The sequence below is a fragment of the Zootoca vivipara genome, chromosome 16 (genome assembly GCF_965207765.1).
Source record: "Zootoca vivipara chromosome 16, rZooViv2.hap1.1, whole genome shotgun sequence".
Classification (NCBI taxonomy): domain Eukaryota; kingdom Metazoa; phylum Chordata; class Lepidosauria; order Squamata; family Lacertidae; genus Zootoca; species Zootoca vivipara.
This window is the reverse complement of record NC_142599.1, coordinates 33,178,235-33,190,625: the sequence shown is the minus strand read 5'-3', so window position 1 is coordinate 33,190,625 and position 12,391 is coordinate 33,178,235. Positions and strand designations below refer to the sequence as shown.

At 50.5% G+C, this 12,391-nt stretch overlaps 1 protein-coding gene across 1 annotated transcript in view; it reads right to left on the bottom strand.

Moving 5' to 3' along the window:
- Positions 1 to 12,391, bottom strand: part of THBS3 (thrombospondin 3) — a 36,521-nt gene extending 24,130 nt beyond the window's left edge. Inside the window, exons 1-6 of the mRNA XM_035098544.3 lie at positions 11,762 to 12,391; positions 5,294 to 5,500; positions 3,815 to 4,071; positions 2,395 to 2,497; positions 1,564 to 1,590; positions 59 to 141 (exon numbers count right to left, since the gene is read on the bottom strand). Of these exons, the coding sequence (XP_034954435.1) occupies positions 59 to 141; positions 1,564 to 1,590; positions 2,395 to 2,497; positions 3,815 to 4,071; positions 5,294 to 5,500; positions 11,762 to 11,864 (780 nt within the window). The 5' untranslated portion in view covers positions 11,865 to 12,391. The remainder of the gene's footprint in view (positions 1 to 58; positions 142 to 1,563; positions 1,591 to 2,394; positions 2,498 to 3,814; positions 4,072 to 5,293; positions 5,501 to 11,761) is intronic.

Genomic DNA, 12,391 nt, shown 5'->3' with positions numbered 1-12,391 from the left:
AAAATTGTATACCCCCGCCCCAGGTTGACCTTACCTGGGCTTACTGTCCCTCCCTCACCTGGTCTCTCATGTCCTCCTGAAGTTCCATCAAGATCTGGTTGAAAAGGGTGAGTTGTTTCACGAGGGCCCTTGTTTGCTCCCCTGTCACAACAATGGGGGGGGAAAGTCAATTGCCTCAACTTACTTATTTTTATGGAAAATCCATCTATGTACAAGAAAAAACCACCTCAGAAGGTGTTTTACAACTGTTGAAAGAAATGCTGGCATTATCAGTGAGAAAGCAACCGTTTAAAACATTTGAAAAATAATTAAAATAGTTGAGAAGCTAAAAAGAAGGTCAAAACACATGCCAATGTTCTACAGGTCTGGATAGGCTTGCCTAAACAATGATGTTTTTAGCAGTGTACAGTGGTACCTCGGGTTACAGACGCTTCAGGTTACAGACGCTTCAGGTTACAGACTCTGCTAACCCAGAAATAGTACCTCGGGTACTATTAGCTAAAGTGGTACCTCAGGTCAAGAACAGTTTCAGGTTAAGAACGGGCCTCCAGAACGAATTAAGTTCTTAACCCGAGGTACCACTGTATTGCATGAAAGGGACCCAGGTGACGCTGTGGGTTAAACCACAGAGACTAGGGCTTGCTGATCAGAAGGTCGGCAGTTCGATTCCCTGCAACGGGGTGAGCTCCCGTTGCTCGGTCCCAGCTCCTGCCCACCTAGCAGTTCGAAGGCACATCAAAGTGCAAGTAGATAAATAGGAACCACTCCGGCAGGAAGGTAAACAGTGTTTCCGTGCGCTGCTCTGGTTCACCAGAAGCAGCTTTGTCATGCTGGTCACATGACCCGGAAGCTGTCTGCGGACAAACGCCGGCTCCCTCGGCCTATAGAGCGAGATGAGCGCCGCAACCCCAGAGTCGGACACGACTGGACCTGATGGTCAGGGGCCCTTTACCTGCCTGACATCAATAGTTCAGGTGCTGCCAAGCGAAAAGATTGACCTCTTACAAATGCAGAATGAGTATTATGTGGCACGTGTAACAGAACCAGTTCCACAGATTGAAGCTTAGCTGTCAAATGGGAACATGAGGGGTAAAGCGATCTCTCGCAGGTAAACTGGTCCCAAGCTGTTAAGGGCTTTATGTACTGCTAGTAACACCTCACAGGGGTCAGCAAACTTTTTCAGCAGGGGGCTGTCCCTCAGACCTTGTAGGGAGCCGGACTATCTTTTTTTTTGGGGGGGGAGAACAAATTCCTATGCCCCACAAATAACCCAGAGATGCATTTTAAATAAAAGGACACATTCTACTCATGAAAAAACACGCTGATTCCCGGACCATCCGTGGGCCGGATTGAGAAGGCGATTGGGCTGGATCCGGCCCCCGGGCCTTATAGTTTGCCTACCCATGCCTTAAGACTTAAGATGCTTGAACCAAGAACATCATTGCCCGCACCACCCAACAAGCTCTGCAACTGAGGGAAAAGCTTGCGCTTAAGAAGACAAGATTTGTTCTGAGACACACATGAATGAGGGGGACATAACAGAGGAGCGGTCATCAGACTCACCAAAGAGGGAATTGATCACGTTGGATACTGAAAGGGAAAAGAAAACAGAAATAAGATGCTATGTAAGGACTTCAAGAAGTTCAATAGCGCACTGTAAGTTGCTGGTGGACTCAAACCGAAGATGTGGGCTTCTGCTATCAGAATACAGTGGAACCTCCATTGTCAAACGTAATCCGTTCCGGAAGACCGTTCAACTTCCGAAATGTTCGACAACCGAGGCGCAATTGCCAGTCGGCAAATTCCTTTTTAAAAAATGGAGAGACGTGCCTCGGAAGCCGTTCGACTTCCAAGGCTCGTTTGAAAACGGAAGCATTCACTTCCAGGTTGTCGCTGTTTGGGTTCCAAATCGTTCGGCTTCCGAAGCGTTCGACAACCGAGGTTCCACTCGTAACTCAGAGGCCACATTCACAGCATCCATTTAAAATGCTCTCATCCTACTTTAAGCAGCTCTGGCTTCCCCAAAAGGATTATGGGACCTGTAGTGAGTTAAAAAAAAGACCGGAGGTTGTTAGGAAACCCCTCCTTATCCCTCCCAGCCCCGAGCTACAATTCCCAGAGTTCTCTGTGAGATTGGATTGACTGTTAAACCCCTCTGGGAATTGTAGCTCGGGGTGGGTGGGGAATAAGAGGTCTGCTTACAACTCTTAGCACCCTGAAGAAACGGCAGCTCCCAGAATTCTTTGGGGTTAAAGTGGTCTGACACTGCTTTTTAACGTGCCGCGTGAATGCGGCCAGAGTGGGAATGTTCCACAGGACCCTGAGCCCAGATCTAGAATGTGAACGGAATATCCCGCTCTGGCTGTGCAAATACAAAGCTGAAGAAATCCTTACCTGTGTTCTGCATGGATTCGTCCCCCTGGAAGGGACATTCGCTCAAGGCTCCCACACGGCTCATTGAGCCTCCCAAGATCAGCTTCAGGGATTCCAAGAAACCCTAAGGCGGAAATGGGGGCGGGGGGGGGGAGAGAGTATTGTCAGTACACCTAGGTTGCAATCCCCTAAACGGGGGCAGGTGAGACTAGTAAACTTCAAGGGCCGCATTCACTTTTAGGCGGCCTTCCAGGGGCCAGAAGCAAAAGTGGGAGGAGCAATGAACGCAACCCCCCTCCCTTTGTACGGTAGGCTGGTTATTGCAAACACCCCTCTCGAATTCTTCTTCCGGGCAGGCTAGAGGCATCACGAGGAATTAAAGGACACATTCCAGCCTGGCAAAAACATTAGAGGAGGGTGCGAAGCAGGCTTGGTGAGGGGTATGGCTTGGGGGAGGCTTATGAGGGCCAGGTACTGCTTTTGCCGGTCAACTTATCTCACCCACCCCTTTCTCACAAGGTCGCTGTATGGTATAAACGGCTCAGGACCTCAAGGACCGCCTCTCTCCATATGAACCAACGCAGACCCTGAGATCGTCCTCTGAGGCCCTTCTTTGTGTGCTTCCTCCATGTGAGGTCCGGAGGGTGGCAACACAAGAACGGGGCCTTCTCTGCAGTGGTTTCCCATTTGTGGGACGATTTCTCCAGGGAGGCTCACCTGGAGCCTTCATTATACACCATTAGGAGAAAATGTTCCTCTTCAACAAGGCCTTTGGCGGATTGATATCAGATGCATTTTAAAATGTGTTGTGGCCTGGTTTTTGTTCTTATTTTTATTATGTGCTTTGTGGTTTTTATATTGTAATTTTAACCTGTGGTCTACAGGTATAGGATGGTATACAAATTTAATAAATAATAATAATCTAATAATAAAATGAGGGAGTGCTGTAAGTGAGGAAGGCCGAATTTCTCTTAATTAAGATAAATCAGCTTCATAACGTAATAAAAAGCTTCAGCCATTGTCTTATGGAGGAAACAGAAAGGTCAGCTCTTAAATATCATATGGGCATGGTGAGGATTAAATTGGCACCACGGGAGCCAACTAGGGGCCGAGGGTTCTTTGGTCCTCCTAATAAAATATTTGAGGGGGCTGGGGGCCCCCAAAGTTGATGGACATTGCCATTCTAATAGTGCATCATGTCATGTGATTATGTGCGGACTGCGGCGGGGCTTAGCTGCCTCCCCCATATTTAATCCAAGTTGTCACCCCAGATCATCACACTCTCCCTAGAGATCTGCACCCATTGCAAACCGAGACGGCCCCTTTCTGCATTGCCCCTCCCTTTCATTTGCATAGCCCCGCCCTTCACTTCCCATCCCTCGGTCATACTAAAGGGTGACGGAACGTTGGCGGTGGCTGGGCTCCCTCTCTCCTCCCTTACCTGCGTGCGGAGATAGCCTTTCTGTCCCGTCCGAACCTCCACCGCCTCCACCTGCTCCGGGTCGAGAGGCGCCATCTCGGGCTGCCCTGCGCTGGAGTCCACTAGCTTGCAGTCCACATAAAGCTCCACGGAGAGGCGGCCACCTTGCAGGCCGCTCACCCGCAAGAGGGCAGTGTGACTGCGCCCATCGACCAGGTTGGTGTTCTGCAGGTTCACCGAATGCAACTTCCCGTCGGCCCGCAGGTATCGGAGGTGGACTGGGGGGAGAGGGGGGGGAGGAATGGGCATGGTGTTCAAAGCTGTATACAGTCGTACCTTGGTTTTCAAACAGCTTAGTTCTCGAACGTTTTGGCTCCTGAACGCTGCAAACCCGGAAGTGACCGTTCCAGTTTGTGAACCATTTCTGGAAGCCGAACGTTCGACGGGGCTTCTGTGGCTTCCGACTGGCTGCAGGAGTTGCCTGCAGCCAATCAGAAGCCGTGCTTCAGTTCCGAACATTTTGGAAGTCAAACGGACTTCTGGAACACATTCCGTTTGACTTCCAAGGTATGACTGCATAGGCTATAGTTGTGATGGCCAACTCCTTAGACATGTAAATGGACTCACCCCGATAACTGTCCCCAACTAAATATAGCGGACTCACAGCACAGCGATTAAACAAATTTCTAAAATTTACCACAGGCTATCTTTTGGGTGGTCTGGGGGGGGGGACTTCATTCCAGGAGTCTCAGGCAGGAGTTGATTGAACAATAAAAGTTTTATTTACGGAGAAAAAAGGTTGGCAAAACAAAGTTGGGTCAAGAGATGCGTTTCTTTCAGGTCAAAGCTAACTTATTACAGTGGTACCTAGGTTTATTAACTTAATCTGTTCCTGAAGTCCATTTTTAAACCAAATCCGTTTTTAAACCGAGGCGCGCTTTCCCTAATGAGGTCTGCCGGTGCCGGTGCCCTTCCACTTTTCGGATTCCATTTGTAGACGGAGGTAAAGTTCGCAAACCGGAATACTATTTCCGGTTTTGCAGAGTTCATAAGCCGAATAGTTTGTTAACAGGACTGTTCATAAAATGAGGTACCACTGAACTTAAACTCAGGACTCGCCCCCCCCCCCAACTGGAGCAACAGTTAAGAATCAGCTTGCAATTAAAAAACAATTAAAAAACATTGTAGTTTGTTGTAGGTGCTAAGAGTTTTTAGGAGACCCGCCCCTCCTACAATTCTCAGAGCGGCTTAGCGCTCAATCTTTCTTCCCAGGCAACCCGGGGAATCAGAGGGGAACAGGGGGACTCCGAACGACTCCCAGCGCCTTTAGCAAACTACAGTTCCCAGGGATCTTTGCAGGAGGGGAGTCGTGGCTGTTTAAAGTGGCAAACGTTGCTTTAAATGCTCAGTGCAGGTGAGACATTCCTGGCCCTTTTCTTCCCCCCTCGAGCCTGGACAGAACGGCGGGTTCAGATCCTAGGTCTCCCCACTGTCACTCACCTTTGTTGGTCTTGCCCACGACCGTGGCTTCAAGCCACCGGCTGTTGTCCTTTTTGTAGTAGAGCCCAAACAACACCCCGCCTTGCTTGGGGGGCAGGCGGAAAGTGGAGAGCAGGTAGAGGTCACTGACGGTCAGCAGCTCCGTACGGATCTTCTCGGCCACATTGGCCATATGCCTGGGCTCCGTCACCGACAGGAGGTCAAGTACTAGGGGAGGAGCAGCGGGAGAGGAAAGGTCAAGCATTGGCAGAACTGGCTGTCCGTCATGGAAGAAAAAGTGCCGTGGCACTTCTCCCTCTGGCTGTCTGATGCAGATTCGTAGCTCGGTGGGGGGAACATCTGCTTTGCATCCAGAATGTCTGAGGTTCAATCCCCGGTGGCAACTTCACACAGGGCTGCTTGAAACCCTGGAGAGAGCTGCTGCCAGTCGGTGTAGTCAATACTGAGCTAGATGGACCAATGGCCTGATTCACAGAATCATAGAATTGTAGAGTTGAGATCATCTCATTCAACCCCCTGCAATGCAGGAATATGCAGCTGTCCCATATAGGACAACCTTGACGTTATCAGCACCACGCTCCAACCAACTGAGAGCCATGAGGACTGGAACCTTACTAGTCTATTTAAGGCAGGCATAGGCAAACTCGACCCTCCAGGTGTTTGGGGACTGCAACTCACATCATCCCTAGCTAACAGGACCAGTGGTCAGGGATGATGGGAATTGTAGTCTCAAAACATCTAGAGGGCCAAGTTTGCCTATGCCTGATTTAAGGGAAGGGCCATAGCTCGGTGGTGGGATCTCTGCTCTGTGTGAACAAGATCCTGGGTTCAAGTCCCGGTATCTTTAGGTAGGGCTGGAAGAGACTCCCTTTCTAAAAACCCTGGAGAGCTGCTGCCAGTCAGTGCAGTCAATACCAACCAATGGTAAGAGGCAGATGCTATGCGAGCCAAGAAGGCCACAGACAATTTCCAAGTGTTCTGCAGGGCAGCGGGCAAGTTTGGCTCAGGAAAAGATGCTGAGCTTTTTAGAGCCAAGTGCAACTCCTAATCTCCACACAAGGTGGCGGGCTAGATGAGTTTCAACCTTTCCCAGCCTAAGGTCTTCTTGACTTTAGGACTTTATTCCATACCCTCCAACATTTCTCCTATGAAAATAGGGACATCCCATTATTCCATAATGATGATTTTACTATTTATACCCCACACATCTTCCTGCGTTGCCCCTGCCACTCTAGGCAGCTTCCAATATAAAAACATAACAAAACATTAAACATTAAAAAAAACCTTTCCCAATACAGTGGTACCTCGGTTTAAGTACACAATTGGTTCCAGAAGTCCATACTTAACCTGAAGTGAACTTCCCCATTGAAAGTAATGGAAAGTGGATTAATCCATTCCAGACGGTCCGTGAAGTACTTAAACTGAAGCGTACTTAACCTGAAGCGAACTTTCCCATTGAAAGTAATGGAAAGTGGATTAATCCATTCCAGATGGGTCCGCGGAGTACTCAACCTGAAGCGTACTTAACCCGAAGTATGAGGGTAATTGGTTCTGGAAGTCCGTACTTAACCTGAAGCGTACTTAACCTGAAGCGAACTTTCCCATTGAAAGTAGTGGAAAGTGAATTAATCCGTTCCAGACGGGTCTGCAGAGTACTTAAACTGAAAGTACTCAAACCGAAGCGTACTTAAACCGAGGTATGACTGTACAGGGTTGCCTCCATACCCTCCAACATTTCTCCAATGAAAATAGGGATGTCCTAAGGAAAAGAGGGACATTCCAGGATCAAAGAAACAAACAGGACAGCTTCTCTAAATCAAGGACGTCCCTGGAAAATAGGGACACTTGGAGGGTGTGTTATTCCCATCTACCTTGATTTCTCCACTCTCCTCCTTTCACATAAGGATAATTTACTGCATTTCCAGAACAAAATGCAACTATCCAGCTTGTTCCTATGTCGAAACATTACCTACTGCAATGCAATCTCGGGTGTGTGTGTGTGTGTGTTTTGTTTTTATGATTGGAATTATTATAGTTAAACGGCAGGGTGTGTTGCATTTAGAGTGTCTAGCTGAGTGTCTCTTTCATCTGCAGCCGCAGCAGACAATGTGGCAGGACTGCCCCACTCACCCAACCTTCATGTAACTGAGTCACTGCAGAATAATACCAGGATGGAGACTGGTGTAGCAGGGAGGTCAGCGCAGTGGAAACATACTGGCAGGAGTCTGGTTCTGCTGGTGAGTTTGCACCGTGCCATCTTTGCTGCTGCTGACCCCTGTCTCTCTCCAACTCAGTATGCTGCCTGCCGCTTCACTCCAGAAAGGATATTGTGTAGCTGGAAAAGGTTCGGGGAAGAGCAATTAAAATTACCAAGGGGATGGACTGAAAGGTTTGTTTGGGAATTCTTAGTTTAGAGAAAATGTGAGTCAGAGGTGACATGATAGAAGTTTATAACAATTATGCCTGGCATGGAGAAATTGGATAGGGAAAAGTTTTTCTCCCTCTCTTATAACGCTAGAACAGGCATCCCCAAACTTCAGCCCTCCAGATGTTTTGGGCTACAATTCCCATCATCCCTGACCACTGGTCCTATTAGCTAGGGATCATGGGAGTTGTAGGCCAAAACATCTGGAGGGCCACAGTTTGGGGATGCCTGCGCTAGAACTCATGGATATCCAATCAGTGGCAGGACGTGGGGTGGGGGCCAGAGGCTTCCCCTGGTGAAAAATTGTTAGGGGCATAAAATTTTGACACCCGGTGCTGCCTCAGCATAGCTACACGCTTGCATCGCTGGGCTCCGTTGAAAACGGCTTTTCCGTGCAAACCAGGAAGTGACCTCTCCAGACAACAGAACGACTCTTTTATTATCTCTGCAGCTTCAGGGCAGTTGAATGCCTCCGTTTCCCTCCCTCCCTCTCACACATGCTGCCCCGGGCACTAGCAACCCATGCTACGCCACTGCATCCAATGAAGCTGAATGTTGGAAGATCCAGGACAGATAAAAGAAAGTCTTTCTTTGTTAAACTATGGAACTCACTCCCACAAGAGGCATTGATGTCCACCAGCTTGGATGGCTTTAAAAGAGGACAAATTCCTGGAGGAGAAGGCTATCCAATCCATGGCAAGTAGCTACATTCTACCTCTACTGTGAGATGCATTCTGCCTCTAGGTGCCCATTGCAGGGAGTCGCAAGTGGGCAGAGTGTTCTTGTGCTCAGGTCCTGCTCGGCCACTGCGAGAGTAGATGGAGTAGATTGGCCATTGGCCTGGTCCAGCAGGCTGTTCTTGTGTGTATGGAAGGCACTGCAAATCCTGGAAAAATGGGGCCTCCGGCTTGCAGCCTTCCAGCCCGATATTTATTTACAAGAATGGATTGAGCACACTGTCTCCGTTCAAGCACACAGAAGCCTTTGCATCTGCTGGGGGTTCTGTGGTCTCCTTCTGGGCAGGAGGAGAGGGTCTATATTCAAAGCCTCCCCACCCGCCCCGGACCAGACCTCCCAAGGGTGTGTGTGGTGTCTGATAAAGAGTCCACCTGGAACAGCCTCGGATTCCACTCCCTGGCACAGAACTCGGGGCAGATCCTGCCCAGAACTTTGAGTACAAACAGATTAACTATATATGTCCAAAACCAGGAATACCGTTAACACTTAATTTGGACAGCTGCTACGGAAAGGAATGTTACAGCCGTTGGCGACGATTTGGCCCCTAGCTGGATTAATGGCTTGCCTGGTTTTTTGGGGATTGGCTGCCAGTCTGGGCAGCACAGAACCTGGTCACAGAGTTAGCATAGGAGGAAAAGACCACAGGAAGCTGCCTTACACTGAATCAGACTATTGGTCCATCTAGGCTAGTGTTGCCTACACTGACTGGCAGCAGCTTTCCCGGAGTTCCAATGGGGTCTTCCTCCCAGTCCTAGCTGGAGATGGTGGGGATTGAACCTGGGACCTTCTGCATGCAAATCAAGGGCTTGATTCCTCCTCTGTTCACACATGCATCGGAACAAAGCATCGGAATGAACTGTGCCACTTAGACTCCAAGTGAAGGGCAAATGCTCCTCTCTGTAAAAAGCTCCCTGCCCACTGCTCTCCCTTAAGTCTACATTTCTCCTTACAGAGAGCTCAGTCGTTTTCGTATGTGGAGGGAGAAGCTTCCCAAAGTGCCTGGAGTGATACAGTCCATTCTATTGCTTTATTTCGGTTATCTGTAGACCCTGGTCGAATGGTCTGTACCACTTCAGGCCATAGGTGGGAAGCACCACTTCCGAATGCTCCTCCACATTAAGATGACAACAAATCCCTGCAAGCAGAAACATAGCTCATCAGGGCGATTTGTCCTAGGAGACCAACGCTTTGCTTTTGGAGCTGGCTTTCTCCATGCAGGGGAAAGGTAAAGGAACTTTTGACCTTTAGGTCCAGTTGCGGATGACTCTGGGGTTGCGGCGCTCATCTTGCTTTACTGGCCGAGGGAGCCGGCGTACAGCTTCCAGGTCATGCGGCCAGCATGACAAAGCCGCTTCTGGCGAACCAGAGCAGCGTACGGAAACACCATTTACCTTCCTGCCAGAGCGGTACCTATTTATCTACTTGCACTTTTTGGCGTGCTTCCAAACTGCAAGGCTGGCAGGACCTGGGACCGAGCAACGGGAGCTCACCTGGTCACAGGGATTCGAACCGCCAACCTTCTGATTGGCAAGCCCAATAGGCTCAGTGGTTTAGACCACAGCGCCACCCGCGTCCCTCCATGCAGGATGGTGTTAATGTAGGGCAGCATTCAAAAATGCGGCACCCCCCACCCCACAACATTTGAAGTGGTGAAATCTTAAACTTATGATTTTATCTCAGCCCCCCCTCTACTACTGCTCCACCACCACTCCTCATATTTTGATCACTTGTTAGATTTGCAGAACTACCGTAAGGACATCGGCACCAATATACTGGTTTATTTATCGATACTTTGCTAAACTATTTCTTTACATTGACAGCCAGGGAACCTTAAATGTTTAGAATGTCTAACTGGAGTGAGTCGGGTTCAGAAGCTCACCGCGAGGCCTTGGGCTGGTCAGCGTCTCTTGGCCCAGCCTACCTCGGAGGGTTGTTGTGAGGATAAAGGGAGAAGAAGGAGGATGTAAACTACCTTGAGCTTCTCAGAGGAGAGAGAGGGGGCCTAGAAAGATGATTTTAAAAGCATATCCGAATGTGTGTCATAGGATTAGAGATGGCCATAGTGACTTGGGGAGAGGGAGGGTTAAATTGTTGTCCTTACTATCTTCCCTTCCTTCTCTTACTCAGAGTTGCAGCATCTGCTTTGCAGGCTAAAGGTCTTGCATTCAATCCCTGGCATCTCCAGCAGGGCTGAGAATGCCGTCGTCCTGCCTCCCAAACCCTGGAGACTCCCTGCCCAAGGTAGCTGGACTAAGAAGAGTCTGACTGCAAGGAAACATCTTGCTTAAATCAGCCCTTAATCCAGAGTCATGAGGACTGGAATCTTACTTTAGATTTAAGGGAAGGACTATTGCTCAGAAGCAGAGCATCTTCTTTGCATGCAGAAGATTCAGTCCCCCGATGGCATCTCCAGGTGAGGCAGGAAAAGATTCCTGCTGAAACCCTGGAAAGCCGCTGTGTCGACAGCAATACTGAGCTACCGTAGGTGGAGCAGCAGCAGTCCGCGTATCAGGCAGCGTCCGATGCTCCTGTTTAAATCAGGCTCCCAACGTGAGAGGGAACCTGGGACATTCTGACTTCAAAGCACATGCTCTGCTGTTAGGTGGTAGTTCTTCCCAGAAATATGAAGCAAGATTCCAGACCTCGTGGTTTTGGATAAAAGGTCGACGACAGTATTGAGCCAGTCGGACCAGTGATCAATGCCCTCTGTTGTGATTTAAAGCAACCATGAGGACTAGAAGCTTACTCTACGTTTAGAAAAGGACCATTTTGCATTCGGCTGCTTTAAACAGATTGTCTAAGATACAAGTCAAACCACTGGGTCCACAATGACTGGCAGCAATTGGACCATTGGGTCCTCACGTAGCTCTGTATTACCAACACTGACTGGCACCACGCAGCCCATGTAGCCCCATGCTGCCAACACTGACCAGCAGTAAAAAAAGACCACTGAGACTGTTTAGCTCATGATTGTCGACACGGACTGGCAGCAATCAGACTACTGGGCAGCAATCGGACCATCAGCTCCCCCTAACTTGGCGCTACCAACACCCACTCCATCCATCTAGCTCCGCGCTGCCAACACTGACCGGCAGCAATCAGACCAACTGGGTCCGTCTGGTCGACACTGGCTGGCAGCAGCTCTCCAGCAATCCCTCCCCGTTGTCGAACCCGGCACCTTCTGCCCCTAAACCAGAGCTCGGGCAGCGCTTCCAGACGAGCGAGCCCTTCGAGCCGCCGCCGGGGACCGAACCCGGGACGTTGGCGGGTCTTGACCGAGCGCGCCGTCCCCGCCGCCCGCTTACCTTGCAGCCCCTGCCTGGCTGCGCCCGCTGCGCCCAGGAGGAGGAGAAGGAGGAGCGGGAGGCGGCGGAGGGCGGCCGGGGGTCTTCGCAGGAGCCGCTCCATCCTCGCAGCTTCCAGGCGCAGGAGGAGGAGGAGCGGGGCGTGGACGGGCGGCCGGGCGGCCGGCGGATGGGGGGGCTCCGAGGAAGGGGCGGCGCCGCAGGGACAAAGGGCGGCAGCAGCAGCAGCAGCAACCGAGGCGCCGGGGCTCGCTTGGAACTGCGCGGCCGAAGAAGCGCTGCCTCCTTCGGCGTCCCTCGCTCCCCTTCCACGATCCAGTCGAGCCCTCCCCGCCTCTGCGCCCGCGGATCGGAGCAGGTTCAGGGTGGGGTGGGGGCACGGACTGGGGGAAATAGGACGGGGTGGTGCGGATGCTCCGCTCGCCCACTCAAAAAAAGAAAGAAAAAGGGAAAAGAGCACGACTACAGGACCTCGCGTGTCCTCAACGTGGACCAAGTCGCGGGCGGCGTCTGGGCTCCTGTCCCTTTAAGGAGTCGCTTGCAATCGCGGGTTTCCATCTGATGTGGCTTCTCTCTCTCGCTCTCCCCCCGCCCACTAACACACATCAAAAAGATGCAACGAGGGGAGAA